Source organism: Salvelinus sp. IW2-2015, linkage group LG16 (assembly GCF_002910315.2).
Source record: "Salvelinus sp. IW2-2015 linkage group LG16, ASM291031v2, whole genome shotgun sequence".
NCBI classification, from domain to species: Eukaryota; Metazoa; Chordata; class Actinopteri; order Salmoniformes; family Salmonidae; genus Salvelinus; species Salvelinus sp. IW2-2015.
Window position 1 is genome coordinate 7,426,558 of NC_036856.1, and position 16,724 is coordinate 7,443,281.

The 16,724-nt window shown below is 42.4% G+C and overlaps 1 protein-coding gene across 1 annotated transcript in view; it reads right to left on the minus strand.

The window, feature by feature from the left end:
* The window catches only part of LOC111975601 (calcium/calmodulin-dependent protein kinase type IV-like), a 29,910-nt gene that overhangs the window by 4,862 nt on the left and 8,324 nt on the right, over positions 1-16,724 (minus strand). The window contains exons 6-7 of the mRNA XM_024004005.2: positions 3,185-3,275; positions 2,580-2,654 (exon numbers count right to left, since the gene is read on the minus strand). Of these exons, the coding sequence (XP_023859773.1) occupies positions 2,580-2,654; positions 3,185-3,275 (166 nt within the window). The remainder of the gene's footprint in view (positions 1-2,579; positions 2,655-3,184; positions 3,276-16,724) is intronic.

Genomic DNA, 16,724 nt, shown 5'->3' on the forward strand with positions numbered 1-16,724 from the left:
ATGACAAAGTGAAAACATGTTTTTCGAAATTTTTGCTAATTTATTGGAAATGAAATACGGAAATATCTCATTTACGTAGGTATTCACACCCCTGAACAAATTCTTTGTAGCAGCACCTTTGGCAGTGATTACAGCTGTGAGTCTTTCAGGTTAAGTCTCTAAGAGCTTTGCACACCTGGATTTTTTTTACCCTGGATTTTTTTTACCCATCTACCAATAGGTGCTTTTCTGATTTTAGCATTAAGGCCTGCAGTTTGAACAAGGCTTTAGAGACTTACCCAGAAAGACTCACAGCTGTAATCGCTGCCAAAGGTGATTCTAACATGTATTCACTCAGGGGTGTGACTACTTATTTAATCAACAAAAAATTACAATTAAATCAACTTTAATCTTTAACTTMAATTTAATTGTAAYACAACAAAATGTGGAAAAAGCCAAMGGGTGTGAATACTTTAAGGCACTGTATATAATATTGTAATGAAACAGGCAGGGAGTGTAGCGCGAACCCTCAACCTTCTGGCCCGAAGCCCTGTGCCACGAAGGTATGCCTAAATTTGCCTAAATGACTACCGCCCCGTAGCACTCACGTGTGTAGCCATGAAATGCTTTGAAAGNGCCCGAAGCCCTGTGCCACGAAGGTATGCCTAAATTTGCCTAAATGACTACCGCCCCGTAGCACTCACGTGTGTAGCCATGAAATGCTTTGAAAGGCTGGTCATGGCTCATATCAACACCATAATCCCAGAATCCCTGGACCCACTCCAATTCACATACCGCCCCAACATATCCACAGATGACGGAATCTCTATTGCACTCAACACTACCCTAGCCCACCTGGACAAAAGGAACACCTACATGAGAATGCTGTTCATTGACTACAGCTCAGCATTCAACACCATAGTGCCCTCCAAGCTCATCACTAAGCTAAGGACCCTGGGACTAAACACCTCCTTCTGCAACTGGATCCTGGACTTCCTGACGGGCCACCCCCATGTGGTGAGGATATATCCACCACGCTGACCCTCAACACAGGGCCCGTCAGAGGTGTGTGCTTAGTCCCCTCTTGTACTCCCTGTTCACCCACGACTGCGTGGCCACGCACAACTTCAACCCCATCATTAAGTTTGCCAATGACACGGCGGTGGTAGGCCTGATCACCAACAACAGTGAAGGAGAAGGTTCGAGACCTGGTAGTGTGGTGCAAGGACAACAACCTCTCCCTCAACATGAGTAAAACAAAGGAGCTGATCGTGGACTACAGTAAAAGGAGGGCTGTGCATGCCCCCATTCACGTGGGCTGTGGTGGAGCGGGTTGAGAGCTTCAAGTTCCTTGGTGTCCACATCACTAAGGACCTATCATGGTCTAAACACACCAACACAGTCGTGGAGAGGGCCCGACAACACCAATTGCCCCTCAGGAGACTGAAAAGATTTGGCATGGGACCTCAGATCCTCGATTTGGCATGGGACCTCTGCACCATCGAGAGCATCCTGACTGGTTGCATCACCGCTTGGTATGGCAACTGCTCGGCATCCGACTGCAAGGCGCTACAGAGGGGTAGTGCGTACGGCCCAGTACATCACTGGGGCCGAGCTTCCTGCCATTCAGGACCGCTATACCAGGCGGTGTCAGAGGAAGGCCCGAAAAATTGTCAAAGACTCCATCCACCCAAGTCATAGACTGTTTTCTCTGCTACTGCACGGCAAACGGTACTGGAGTGCCAAGTCACGGGCCAAAAGGCTCCTGAACAGCTTCTACCCCCAAGCCATTAGACTGCTGAACAGTTAATCAAATGTCTACCAGGACTATTTACATTGCCCCCTTATTTTATTCTTATTTATCTATTATTATGTTTTGCACTGACTCTCTTGCACAGGCTCGATGTACACTCACTGGACTCTAACCACACACTTACAAATACTACACTGACCCTCCAACACAGACACACACACGGTCACAGACAAAACACACACATGCATATTGATGCCACACATACACACACACACACACACGTTCACCCTCTTCACATACGTCACTGCTACTCTCTGTGTATTATCTATGCATAGTCAATTAACCCCTACCTACATGTACATATTATCTCAATTATCTTGACTAAACCGTATCCCCACACATTGACTCGGTAACGGTACCACTTGTATATAGCCTCGTTATTGTTATTTTGTGTTACTATTTTTCCTTTGGTTTTTTTAAAACTCTGTATTGTTGGTTAAGGGCTCGTAAGTAAGCATTTCACCTGCTGTATTCGGCGCATGTGACAAATAACATTTTATTCGAAGTGGCAGAGTCGATATCCGTACTTATAAACCAGGGTCGCTACAATATATATAATATTTCCTAGCCAAACCCTTTTTAAAGTCACACTCTGTAGTTTCCATTTCCTTTCATTAGTGTCACCTTACAATTTGTTTTGTTATGGCTCAGTGGTAAGCACCGAACAATAACCAGTATGGTAGTGTGACTCATCTCTAGCACACTGCACAGTACACAACAACAGACTAGGACGAGTCTGATCCTACAATTGTATTCTCATTAGGATAACTGTTTATCCATAACTCACCGCAGTATCCAGGTGTGCCACACACCGTCTTCATGGTCACTTGTTCATCTATTATCTTCGAGAGGCCAAAGTCAGCTGTGAAGATCAGATAATGGTTTAGTCTCATTGGCCACAGAGGAATAGTTGATCTTTACAAGAGCACTACTTGTGAATTATGGACAGGAGTTACAAAAGAAAACAAAGTATCACATGCCATATCACAGTAATGCCTGGTCCTGTTTGGCTCAGTTGGTAGAGCATGGTGCTTGCAAKGTCAGGATTTAGGGTTCGATTCCCGCTGTGGCCACCCATACAAAACAATGTATGCGTGCACTACCGGAAGTCACTTTGGATAAAAGTGTCTGCTAAATGTCATATACACTGTATTTTTATTATTATATTAAAGTCCAGATCCCAGACGAGGCCATATTCCTGCAAGAACTTCTACCAGTAATATTTTCTCATCTAWATATGAGAATAATTCAATAAATAAAACATTTGGCATTTTCATATTTGACCAAACGGCAAACYGTGGCACTCCCCGTCACCTATTTAGCTAGGAAATTGTCCGTTTATCAAGGAAGGTGTCAGTTCCGTAGCCTTAGTCTACAGGTACGTGTGGTTACCTATCTTAAGCCGGGCATCCAAGGAGAGGTCAGCGTAGAGAAGGTTTTCCGGTTTCAGGTCACGATGCACCACCCCATTCTCATGTAAATACTGTGACACAAACACAAAAGAACAAAACAGTTGCAACCTTAGTTGAATCCACTGACTGTAAAGCGCRCTGAATAAGAGCATCTGTTAAATGACCAAAATGTCAAATGAAGTGCGTCGCTGGAGCATGTGTCYATACTGAACGGATCGAAAGAAAGGGAGCGCTGCGCTCAGATCAGCTTTCTCCATTCAAATCTTTCCTGAACATTAGAATTATTTCACAATACTGATGAAGGATCAGCTCCTAGCGAGATATTACCACCTACGGCTGCAAATATTGAAGCGACTTATTGGCGCTTTCCTGAACCAGTGTTTGTACATTAGAGATCTTTCTGACGGCCAGAAAGCTCAGATTCAAACTCCCATTCACCCAGAGGTGGCACCACAGAACCCAGTGGCTTGGTGGGAAAAAAAACAATCCTGGGGCCCGTTTTTCCTTATCGTGTAACCTAACCTGGTAAAACTCTAGACTTTATACGGTATGATGTGATTAATCTGCTGTAAAAAGGATGCAGAGAGAAAAATAATATAAAAATAAGAACACAAGGAATAAATACACAATGAGTAACAATAACTTGGCTATATACAGGGGGTACCAGTACCAAGCTGAAGTGCAGGGGTACGAGGTAATTGAGGTAGATATGTATAAAGTGACTAAACAACAGGATAGATAATAAACAGTAGCGTATGTGATGGGTGAAAAGAGCTGGTGCAAAAATGGTTTACGCAGATAGTCTGGGTAGCTATTTGGTTAACACTTAAACTATTCAGCAGTCTTATGGCTTGGGGATAGAAGGTGCTCAGGGTCTTGTTGGTTCCAGACTTGGTGCATCTGTACACTTGCTGTGCAGCAGCAGAGAGAACTGTCTGTGACTTGACTGGCTGGAGTCTTTGACAATTTGTAAMGCCTTCCTCTGACACCGCCTGGTATAGAAGTCCTCTAGCTACACAGGTGACATGCTGGTAATGAGGTAAGATGCATTTCACTTTCCCTGCAGTAAAATCACAGGGCACTAGGAGCGCCACCTCTGGATGTGCATTTTCTTGTTTGCTTATGGCCCTATGCAACTCTCTTGGTAAATAGTATGGTCTGCAGCTTATCATGAGGTATTCTAACTCAGTGTAGCAAAAGCTCAAGACTTTCTTAACATTACAGATTGCGCACCAGCTGTTGTTAACAAAGWGGCARACACCTCCCCCCTTAACATTACCCTAAACTGCCGGTCGGTCTTGCCGATGCATAGAAAACCCAGCTAGATGTATATTTTCCATGTCCTTGTTCAGCCACGACTCCGAGAAACGTAGGATATTAAAGTTCTTCYGGTCCCYTTGATAGGATAGTCTCGAACGGAGCTCGTCCAGTTTGTTCTCTAGTGACTGTACTGTATGTTCAGCAATAGAACGGAGGGTAGAGGCGGTTTATTTACCCGCRGACGTAGTCTCGTCAGGGTGCCCTCTGTTTTGCCTATTTTTCGCTATTTCTTCCTCTTTCGAGTCCCGGGGWTTAGGGCCTGTTCCGCAATGAGCAGTATGTCCCGAGCTGCCGACTCGTTTTAGTAGAAATCGAGGTTAGTGATCGCTGTTCTGATGTCRAGAAGCTCCGTTCTGTCATAGGAAATMATGGCGGAAGTATGATGTACAAGCTAAGAGCAGCGTAAAAAAACAAAACACACAAAACATCAGTATTGGTCAGGAGCCCGTAGGGCGGCAGCTATCCACTGCAGCGCRGTCTTCATAAAAACCACAGATACTGCTTCAATAAACTAAATCACCAATTTGGCACATCWCTGTGCACATGTTAGGCTATACACATCATGACATGTATTGAGACAAATTACAGGCAGTAGAAAAATTACAGACAGTAGCAAAATGTAAGTAAATTGATTGAGCGTGAAATGTATTTAAATATAATTGAAATYGGCCTATAGRGGGCCTCCCYAGTGGCGCAGCGGTCTAAGGRACTGCATCACAGTGCTAGAGGTGTCACTACAGACCTGGGTTCYATCCCAGGCTGTATCACAACCGGCTGTGCTTGGGAGTCCCATAGGGTGTRGCGCAATTGGCCCAGCATTGTCCGGGTTTGGCCGGGGGGGCTTTACTTGGCTCATCGCGCTCTAGCGACTCCTTGTTGCGGGCCGGGCACCTGCAGTCTGACCTTGGTCGTCAAACGGTGTTTCCATGTTGGTGCGGATGGCTTCCGGGTTAAGCGGGCAGGTGTTAAGCGCGGTTTGGCGGGTCWTGTTTTGGAGGACGGACAACTTGACCTTCGCCTCCCGAGCCCTTTGGGGAGTTGCTGCAATGAGATCGAAATTGGAAGGAATAAATAAATAAAAATAGGCCTATAACCTACTGTTTATATTTGCAGTCAACTCGGTTTTTATTTAAAGTATATTTTTTATATGTCGCTTGTTTGTATCAATTGKAAAGACATTGGCAACTTTGTATTTATAGTCATATTTTGTTCTGAAGTTATCAGCGTCACAGAAAGATTGATAAACCATGTGATTCTATGTTTAGCGGAGATCTTCTGTGTATGAAGTTACGTGGGAGGGCATAAAAAAGCATCTAACGACACACTTAGCTGMTCAATATGGGATCTGAGGCAGGCGTTCGATTACGAGCATTTTCAAGTGCAACGTTAACACCGATGGTTTTGGGAAACCGCTCTAAGATTTAACGATGCTCCTARGAAGGTTCTAACAATGAACTTAGCCTTAAGATGCTTTTGGGTAACCGGGCCCTGTACTGTTGTCAAACCTGACCTGGGCCCTGTTTCCCAAAAGCATCTTAAGGCTATGTTTTTTGTTTTGTTATCTCTTTATTTAAATGTCCCTTTTTTTTCTTTGATCAGGGTTTACACAGACAACAAAAGAAGCGCACCACACAGACAGAGTACAGGGAGTTAAGTAAAAATACAGTAAAAAAACTATCATAAAATTCAAAGACGGCAGTATCATTTATATGGGCCATTTATGGGCGGTGTTCTACATAATGGAGACCATGTTTTCCAGAACTTTTCAGTCCTCTGGCGCAGGTCAAAAGTGAGTTTTTCTAGGGGAAGAATAGCAGAAGCCTGGAGAGAGCCACATCCTCGCAGACGGTATTTCTGGTGTGGAACTCAACAGCAAAATTAATTTTGTGGCTAAATAGACAAGAGTATTAAACAGACGTTCAGATTCGGGCTCAAATGCAATGTCACAGTCAAAATAAAGTAGGTATAGGTTCGGTGAAAGAGCAAATTGTTTATCTAAGATCTTCTGAATGAACCTCATTCCAATAAGACTGGATTCTATTAKAGTCCCAAAATACGTGCATATAGATGCCAGTAGCTTGTTGACAGTTGAAACATAAATGTGATGCATTCTGTGAAAGTCGAACATGTCTAAGTTCATCGTTAGGTCATTTTTATTGGATAAGTATTAGAATAAGCCGCCTCAATATTTGCAGCCGCAGGTGGTCATTTCTTTCTAGGAGCTGATCCATCGTCAGTATTGTGAAATAGTTTGAATGTTAAAGGTACGGTTTAAATGGAGAAAGCTGATCCGATAGCAGCGCTCCCTTTCTTTCGATCCTGTCAATATCGACACATGCTCCAACAATGCACTTTGCGACTGTTCTCTCTGCGTGGTGTTTTGGGAAACGCATGCTACYTCTTCTGCTGTTGTAGGAAAGATGAATTGTTAAAACACTTGTAAGCCTAAGTTCCATCTCTATCGGGGAACCGGGCCCTGATCAGTTCAAATGCAAGCCGGTGTGGCACTTGTTTCAAAATGAGTTTGGAATGACGTTTTGAAATGCCAAAACAACAATTTTTAAAAAATGGTCTCTTTTCCCGTTAGCATTTTAGTTGATATATATTTTTGTCTTTCAAAATGGGTTCCTTCCCACCTTTTCGGTCATGTATTACAATATGTGAGATCCTAAGCGGTCACCATCTCTGACTCTCCCCCACGGTACAGGCCAGCAGAGCTCAGGGACATTGATTACTGTTTGACCGAGCCAAGCCTGGACTGATTGTAAATCAATAGTAATCATCTGACAGAAATATGATACTGGATCAATACTCAAMGATACAACATGATTTATCTCTGAATGAGACACGATTCAATAGTGTTTAGGTTGGAGCCAAAGCCTGCCCCCACACCGGTCCTTTACAAATAAGATTGGACAGCCTTGCCGTAAATGTTATAAATGTATTGACATAGCCCTACCCAGCAGCATACTACTCTGCATCCCACTGCTGGCTTGTCTCTGAAGCTACACAGGGTCGATCCTGGTCAGTCCCTGGATGGYAGACCAGATGCTGCTGGAAGTGGTGTTGAAGGTCCAGTAGGCATTCTCCGCTCTGGTCTAAGGAGATCSCAGGGCAGTGAAGGGGATATTSCCCTGCATAGGGTTTTGTCTTTCGGATGGGATGTTACAACTGGTATCCTGACTCTCTGTGGTCACTAAAGATCCCATGACACTTATCGTAAGAGTAGGGGTGTTAACCCCGYTGTCCTGGATAAATTCCCAATCTGGACTTCTTASCATCATGGCCACCTAATCATCCCCAGCTTCCAATTGGCTTATTCCTCGCCCCTGTAACTCTTCCCCAGGTCGTTGCTGTAAAATATAATATGTTCTCAGTTATCTTACCTGGTAAAATAAAGGTCAGTAAATAAATAATACAATACCTGCCTATGTATTGTCATAGCCCTAGTAATCAAGGGCGCCCCAACCCAGAAGCTGCCACAGTTATGTAGCTGGATGTTGAGTAATGTCACCTTTAGATACGCAGTCAGTGGTAGTTAAAGTACAAAAAAAGCTCAWCGTCCCATGACAGTTTGTCCATTTTAAGCACACTTTTACCACAAGAACAAATCCGTTTATGTTAAAGTCAATGATCACAACTGTGTGGACTAGATGACAGATCTGTACAGGCGTTGACACTTGAAGAACAGAGAGAATGTCAGAGGCAGCAGAGCATGGATACCATTTTTATCTCTGTGAGACCTGAGGGATACAGCCCAATCAGGGCTTCACTTGGCAGGATTAATTGAAACTCTAAATGAGCAGRCCCTGATCTAAAATTGACTTAACAGATGGGGCCCATTGCTGCAGTAGCTCAGAGGCTCTATGACTGCTCTCACCATCCTATTACTCAGGAGTCAAGAGAGTTCCGACTCTGACTACCGGATCGGTTGCAGTGTTGTAATGTTACCATGAAAGCATCAAGTGAAAATAAAAGGAAACTTTGCCCTTAAATGGTGGAAATATGAAAATAATGTGTTCAAGAGCAACTGAAGGGGCGGCGGGAAGCCTAGTGGTTAGAGCGTTGGACCAGTAACCGAAAGGTTGTAAGATCGAATCCCTGAGCTGACAAGGTACAAATCTGTTATTCTGCCCCTGAACAAGGCAGTTAACCCACTGTTCCTAGGCCGTCATTGAAAATAAGAATTTGTTCTTAACTGACTTGCCTAGTTAAATAAAGGTAAAAAAAGAGCAACTGAAGGCAATAAACAACTTATCTGGTAGAAAACGGCCTATTTSACTTCCTCAAAATCCCCAGAATGAATCTAAGATAACAAGAAATCTGTAATTCATTTTGTCCAAGGATGTTTAATTTTACACATCACTAAGGTGTTTGGGGTAGTATTTCTCAAGTTCAAAAAATTGCGACGCGTTGTATTACATTATGTAAACAGTCAGAGCTGCAGGGCAGGTTTGTCTCACTGTCTCTGCTATTGGACAGAGAGCAATCACCGCAGCTGACTAACCCATGTTATTGGGCAAATGGTCWAATCAAAACCCAACCTTCATTTACCCGGTGCAACGCATTGATGTTCCAAACAAATTTTTTGATGAGACTGACTTTATGACCCAAATGATCCTATTTACACTTTGTAGTCAATTTTGACACTAGAATAACAATTTCTGACTCATGTCGATGCCACACGTTTTCAAAGGGAATCATTGCTTTTTAAAGGCAGTTGCTCTTCAAGGCAGCAGGTATGGGTGTAGTTGGAAACGTGTCACGGGTGCCATCTTGAATTAGGCTGCAGGCCCATTGGCGGGGATTACATTATTAATACCTCAGTCCTGATTACACTTGTTTTGAAACTGGGCTGTCTCCCGGGTGTGAGCCAGTTGCCCCGTTTTAGCCAACGGCGAAGTCGGCTCAAAACAAAAGTGTCGTAGGTTAAGCACGTGGAGTAATGAGTAGGATTCTGTGATTTCAAATGCAAAAGTAATTGCGTTTGATAAAAAAAGGTTTTATATACCTTCCCAATGAAAACTAGTTTGAAAATTTGAACGTACAGTATATTTTATGGAAAAGAGATGTTGTATGTTTCTGAACGATGCATTACGCTGCCTTGTTGTCGACGTGACCGAGCGGCGCAGATTACTGTTTGATTTGAGAAGGGCGCTCCTCCCTCACCACTTTTGCCAGTACATGCTGCGGGCCATAGCTCGGTGCACTTAATCAAACTTCACCCCGCTATCATCCAGAAGGCGAGATCAGTACAGGTGCATCAAAGCGGGTACTGAGAGACTGAAACAGCTTCTATCTCAAGGCCATCAGACTGTTAAACAGCCATCACCAACATTGAGTGGCTGCTGCCAACATACTGACTCATCTCTAGCCACTTTAATAATGGAAAATTGTATGTAATAAATGTATCACTAGCCACTTCAAACAATGCCACTTTATATAATGTTTACATACCCTACATTACTCATCTCATATGTATATACTGTACTCTATACCATCTACTGCATCTTGCCTATGCCGTTCGGCCATCGCTCATCCATATATTTTTATGTGCATATTCTTATTCATTCCTTTACACTTGTGTGTATAAGGTAGTTGTTGTGAAATTGTTAGATTACTTGTTAGATATTAATGCATGGTCGGAACTAGAAGCACAAGCATTTCGCTACACTCGCATTAACATCCGCTAACCATGTGACAAATAAAATAAGATTTGATTTGTTTCCATTGGACCTTTAGTATTTTTGTTGGATTATTAACAGGGTTGGGTAGGTTACTTTCTAAATGTAATCCATTACAGTTACTAGTTACCTGTCCAAAATTGTAATCAGTAATGTAATTTTMGGATTACCTAAACTCAGTAACATAATCTGATTACATTCAGTTAATTTTTGATTACTTTTCCATTACTTTCCCCTTAAAAGGCATTAGACTTATTAGCAGCAGTTGCAAGAGCGCATTTTTCACTGGCTGTCCACTGGTTTCAAAGACAATGATTGATAGACAGCTTAAACTTCTTGAATGCAACCATTATTGGGTTGAAATACACATTTAGATTCGTGAACAGCCATCCACACCACAATCCGTAAGGCGCAAATAGCTAAATGAGAGAGCAGCAGTGTGATTCACATCAATGCGTTATGTAGATATCAATAATAAGTGATATCCGTATCACTGTAGACTACACCACTGCTGTCATCCTTACCTCCAAGCATTTATTCAAGTTGGATAATCTTTGGATGCCGACAGCAGTCGTACCATTGGAAGACATAGCTTGGACTGTAGCGTAAAAAAGCCTATTTAGCAAACCTCCTTTCTGAATTTAAAAGTAATCCTCGAAGTAATCATCTAGTTTTTCCAAAGTATCTGTAATCTGATTACAATATTTTTGCTGGTAACATAACGGATTACATTTACCGTTTTTCTTTGTAATCCCTTACATGTAATCCGTTACTCCCCAACCCTGATTATTATTAATTAATTTATTGACTTGAATTATTTTCCATTGGATTACACATTTCCTTGCACTTGCACTTCAGGTAGGACGAAGGTTGTCCGTTATTTAGATTAACCTCTCTGCAGTGTTGACCCTGACAGGTCTCTTCATTTGTTGATGATTGAATTAGTATTTAGTTCCTTATGTTGAAACCCCATGACAGAGGCGTACCTCTGTCACACTTGTGTGTAAAGAGAAGACGGACAGCCCCAACTTTAAAGTACTAATTATGTCATTTTTGGGGTATCTGTACTTTACTATTTATATTTTTGACAACTTTTACTTCTACTTTACTACATTCCTAAATAAAATAATGTAATTTTTACTCCACACATTTTCCCTGACATCCAAAAGTACTTGTAAAATGTTGAATGCTTAGCAGGACAGGAAAATATTCCATTCACTCACCTATCAAGAGAATATCCCTYGTCYTCCCTARTGCCTCTGATCTGGCGGACGCACTAAACACACATGCTTCYTTTGTAAATTATGTCTGATTGTTGGAGTGTGCACCTGGCTATCTGTGAATTAAAAAAACCAGAAAATTGTGTCGCCTGGTTTGCTTAATATAAGGAATTTGAAATGGTTTATACTTTTACTTTTGATACTTAACAATATTTGAGCAAGTACTTTTAAAACCAAATACTTTTACTRAAGTAGTATTTTACTGAGTGACTTTCATTTTCTATTAAGGTATCTTTATTATTATTTTTCCACCACTGGTCTCAACATGATTGTAATGAGGTCAGGACCTCTCTAGTAACGTATGCCACTGGGCCTCATCAGCCACACACAGAGGCCCTGGGAGGACACATATAATGACCTAGTCAAAATATACCCCGGTTTCCACCGTGAGTCCCCGCTGAGGCCTACCGGGGCGGCTAACAACACCCGCGCGGCGCCATGCTCTCGTCATTACTGCACACTTCCCTTCCCGGCTGTGAACGCCCAGACTCATTCCGGCAAATTAGCGACGTCTCCGAAAAAGCCTGTGGTTAAGCCCAAAGTCTGCTATCCGCTACTGTAGCTAGAATGGGCAGTAAGTGCCCAGCCTGACTGCTATTAGTTCTAATGGAAAACTCTTCACTCCACTGCCAGGCTGGCTATTGATGGGCCTCCACGCAGAACCTTTTGAACCCATCTCCCCTGAGATGTTCTGGCTCTCTGTCTGCCTGGGAGAAAGGTTGTAAATTTGACAATCTGCGCCGCTGTGCGCTAGCCGGGCTGGGATGGCTGGAGAGGGCCCAAAGTGTACGAATGAGTCATGGCGGTGTCGATGGTTTATTAAGTTTGTGTACCGGGGGTTTTGACAGATGTTTTTTTAATGAGATGACAAAAAAACAGAGTGGGAGCAGGCTGCTAGATACAGCATGCACAGAAAGGTGGTGGGGGGGGGTGGGGGGGGGTTCACCTCTCTATGGTGATTAGTTTCATACAGAGTCAAGGATAAATTTGGTTGAGAAATTTTTGGCCTCATTTTGAAAGATGTGAGGGGAAAATGCCATGGTTAGTCAGGGCTGMCTCTACTCCCCCACCGCACGGGCAAAACATTTTAGTGCCCCCCCCCTCTTGATGTAGGAGAGAAAAGAAACAATTGTTTTTAATAGTAATTTCACAGGCTTTWTCACCTCACCTGCAAATGATTTGTAAGCCATGTTTTACTTTTTCACTGTCTGTATTTCAGCTCTTATATTTTGTGCAAACAAAACTGAATTAAAACCTATAGAGAAGCATGAAGTGTGACTGTCTTCTGTGTGCTCAACCCACCTCTGTTCTCGCTCCATGTGCCCTCTTCTGTCACTTTCCCTGTGTCTTGTCTGTTGCTGTCTCAGGATATTGTTTGTTACTGTCTCCTCTGTCTATCCTCTTCTGTTATGGTCTGTTCTGTTCTTCTGGTGTCTCTCTCCATCATATCCTATTCTTCTATTGCTGTCTCTGTGTCTTGTCTGGTTTCCCTCTCCATCATTTCCTCTTCTTTTGCTGTTTCTGTGTCGTGTCTAGTGTGCCTCTAGTTTTTCAATCCAAACCGGTCAAGGGGATACTGGGGTAGCTTAACTTGTTTTGGGCCTGTGTCTGGGTCACCTAAATCATCCTTTTCCCTACCATTTGCCCCTGGCTGCTGCTGTAAGTGTTCCACTGGACTGCTGTTCTCATCTGTCCTCCTTTGCTCATCTGAAAGCTAGCAAGGTAGGGGTGCAACATGTCATTAGTTTGTTTTAAAGGGCGACTACACGTCTTGATTTGGCCTCGTTTCAGATTTGGTTTATTAAGAAAGGCTAGCGGCCATGACTGAAATTAAACGCYAGTTGGTTTCGGGGTTGTGATTTGATGTGGGTGTCTCGTGTGTGTTCGCAGGTGGGAAGAGTTAGCCAAACTTTTTCACCAATTAGCTTCAGCCGGCTGGCGTTTGACCTGACTTTGACTTTGGATAGCCTATCTCTGGGGTTAGTTAGGGACCGTCAATAAATTACACAATGTAAATTAGACAATATTTTCATGTTGCACACCTAGTTTTCTCATTAAATGCTTTCAATATTTGTATATGAATTTCTACAATTTACAGTTGGTTTCAGGTTTTTCAGTTACCGTATACTGACACGACCAGGGCAACTAATCTGTAATGAAAAATGTCAAGTGTCTACATAACAGTGCAACACAACTCCAAACATGATAGATAAGCTACATAGCCCCTAGACTATATGAATCTAAAGAGACATGAGCACAACAAATGTACCTGTACAATGGAATAAGTTATAAGACCTCTATGATTKATTTCAGATGTTTAGATMACATAACATTTGAGGATAATTTAAGGGRCTATGTATTTTTCACTGTTTTGTTCACCTTCAGTCTAACCACAAAGCTGGCCATCTTTTCCCCTCTCTTTATGGCTGCCGTTCCCTTCTAAGTTCAAGTTTGTTTATTCGTCATATACACGATATACATGGAGTGCACAGTGCAATGAAATGCATACTTGCAGGTTCACCTTTCGACAATGCAACAACAGAAAAAGTAATTAGCTAAGTGAATAAAAAGAGTAATCCAAATAAAAGCTCAAATAAATAATTTCACGAAGTGAATAAATGGCTGTTTTTTTGTGGTTGTTTTTTTACAAATAGTTACATAGCCTATATGGAAATAACAGACATGAGCTATGCATGTTTACCTGTAGAATGGAATAGGTTATACGACCTGTATGATTACTTTAATTTTGTCAGTTCCACCACCTCAACATTGCTAACTTTAAACAGGGTTAAATATAATGTTGTAGTAAAGTTCAGCTTCAGTCCACACTATCAGAAGTCCCAAAACATATCTTCGGTCTCAGCTAGATAAGCTAGCGTTAGCGACAGACACGAAACCCATCAAATACACTTGCTGGAAATKAACACWTGTCTTAATATCATGACTTGTATCGACATTCTTTGCTTGCTCATTCACTATATACTGTTATAACTCTGACACCCAATAGCTTAAGGGTGCTGAACGCTAGCTTATTAGCATTAGCCAACCTTTATGTTGGGAGAGACTAGCTAGTTAGTCTTATTTTACTTATTTTCCACCATAATTTGCAAATAAATTCATAAAAAATCCTACAATGTGATTTTCTGTTTTTTTTTTCTAATTTTGTCTGTCATAGTTGAAGTGTACCTATGATGAAAATTACAGGCCTCTCTCATCTTTTTAAGTGGGAGAACTTGCACAATTGGTGGCTGACTAAATACTTTTTTGCCCCACTGTATGTGTGTTCGAAGCACTTCATCACCGGTAAGTCGCTAGCTAACACTTGTTTGTATCTAACTAGCTATGTGTATTGTCTGTGTAAACCTGGAAATTACACCAAGTAGGTATAGATATCAKCATAGGCTACTTTGGGCCATTTGGTAGGGTTATCTCCCCAGCTGGTCTACGGCAAGTTGAAAGCACATACAGTGGCTTTGGAAAGTATTCAGACCCTTTGATTTTTTCACATTGTTAGGTCACAGCCTTATTCTAAAATGTATTAAATTGTTTTTTCCCCCTCATCAATCTACACAAATACCCCATAAAAAATGTAAATATCACATTTACATAAGTATTCAAACCCTTTACTCAGTACTTTGTTGAAGCACCTTTGACAGCGATTACAGCCTCAAGTCTTCTTGGGTATGTTGCTACAAGCTTGGCACACGTGTATTTGGGGAGTTTCTGCCATTCTTCTCTACAGATCCTCTCAAGCTCTGTCAGGTTGGATGGGGAGCGTTGCTGCACAGTTATTTTCAGGTTTCTCCAGAGATGTTCGATCGGGTTCAAGTCTGGACTCTGGCTGGGCCACTGAAGGACATTTGGAGACTTGTCCTGAAGACACTCCTGCGTTGTCTTGGCTGTGTGCTTAGGGTCATTGTCCTGTTGGAAGGTGAACCTTCGCCCCAGTCTGAGGTCCTGAGCACTCTGGAACAAGTTTTCATCAAGGATCTCACTGTACTTTGCTCCGTTCWTKTTTSCCTCGATCCTGACTAGTCTCCCAGTCCCTGCCACTGAAAAACATCCCCACAGCATGATGCTGCCATCACCGTGCTTCACAGTAGGGATGGTGCCAGGTTTCCTCCAGACGTGATGCCTGGCATTCAGGCCAAAMAGTTCAATCTTGGTTTCATCAGACAAGAGAATTTTGTTTCTCATGGTCTGAGAGTCTTTAGGTGTCTTTTGGCAAACTCCCAAGTGGGCTGTCATGTGCCTTTTCCTGCGGAGTGGCTTCACTCTACCATAAAGGCCTGATTGGTGGAGTGCTGCAGAGATGGTTGTCCTTCTGGAAGGTTCTCCCATCTCTACAGAGGAACTCTAGAGCTCTGTCAGAGTGACCATCGGGTTCTTGGTCACCTCCCTGACCAAGACCCTTCTCCCCTGATTGCTCAGTTTGGCCARGCGGCCAGCTCTAGGAAGAGTCTTGGGGGTTCCAAACTTCTTCCATTTAAGAATGATGGAGGCCACTGTGTCTCGGAGCTCTACGGACAATTCCTTTGARCTCATGCCTTGGTTTTTGCTCTGAAATGCACTGTCAATTGTGGGACCTTACATAGACAGGTGTGTGCCTTTCCAAATCATGTCCAATGAATTGAATTTATAACAGGTGGATTCCAATCAAGTTGTAGGAACATATCAAGGATGATCAATGGAAACAGGATGCACCTGAGCTCAATTTCGTGTCTCATAGCAAAGGGTCTGAAGACTTATGTAAATGTGGCATTTTAGTTTTTTGCWAAAATTTATAAAAACCTATTTTCGCTTTGTCATTAAGGGGTATTGTGTATAGATMGATGAGGCATTTAAAAAAAAAATCAATTTTAGAATAAGGCTGTAACATAACAAAATGTGGAAAAAGTCAAGGGGTCTAAATACTTTCCGAAGGCACTGTATAGGCAAGCCAACCAGATTAAACTTTTCTAAGTACCTAGACCGTTCAAAGGGCAGGCGAAGACGGGAAGTAGTTACGCGACATATCTAAGACTAGCGAATTAGATCGAGATGAACTTCTCTCGCTAGCCAGCCAGCTAACGTCAGCTAACCGGCGAAAACACTAAGGGTAAACAAACAGTGACATAAGTATAATGTGGCAGCTTTACTGTCAGTGTTAGCAGGTCYGGTAACAAATTAGAGTGGTAGAATAAGTATCATGCAAATAATTTGTTGTTGTGACTGCCAAGTGTGTTAATAACGACAC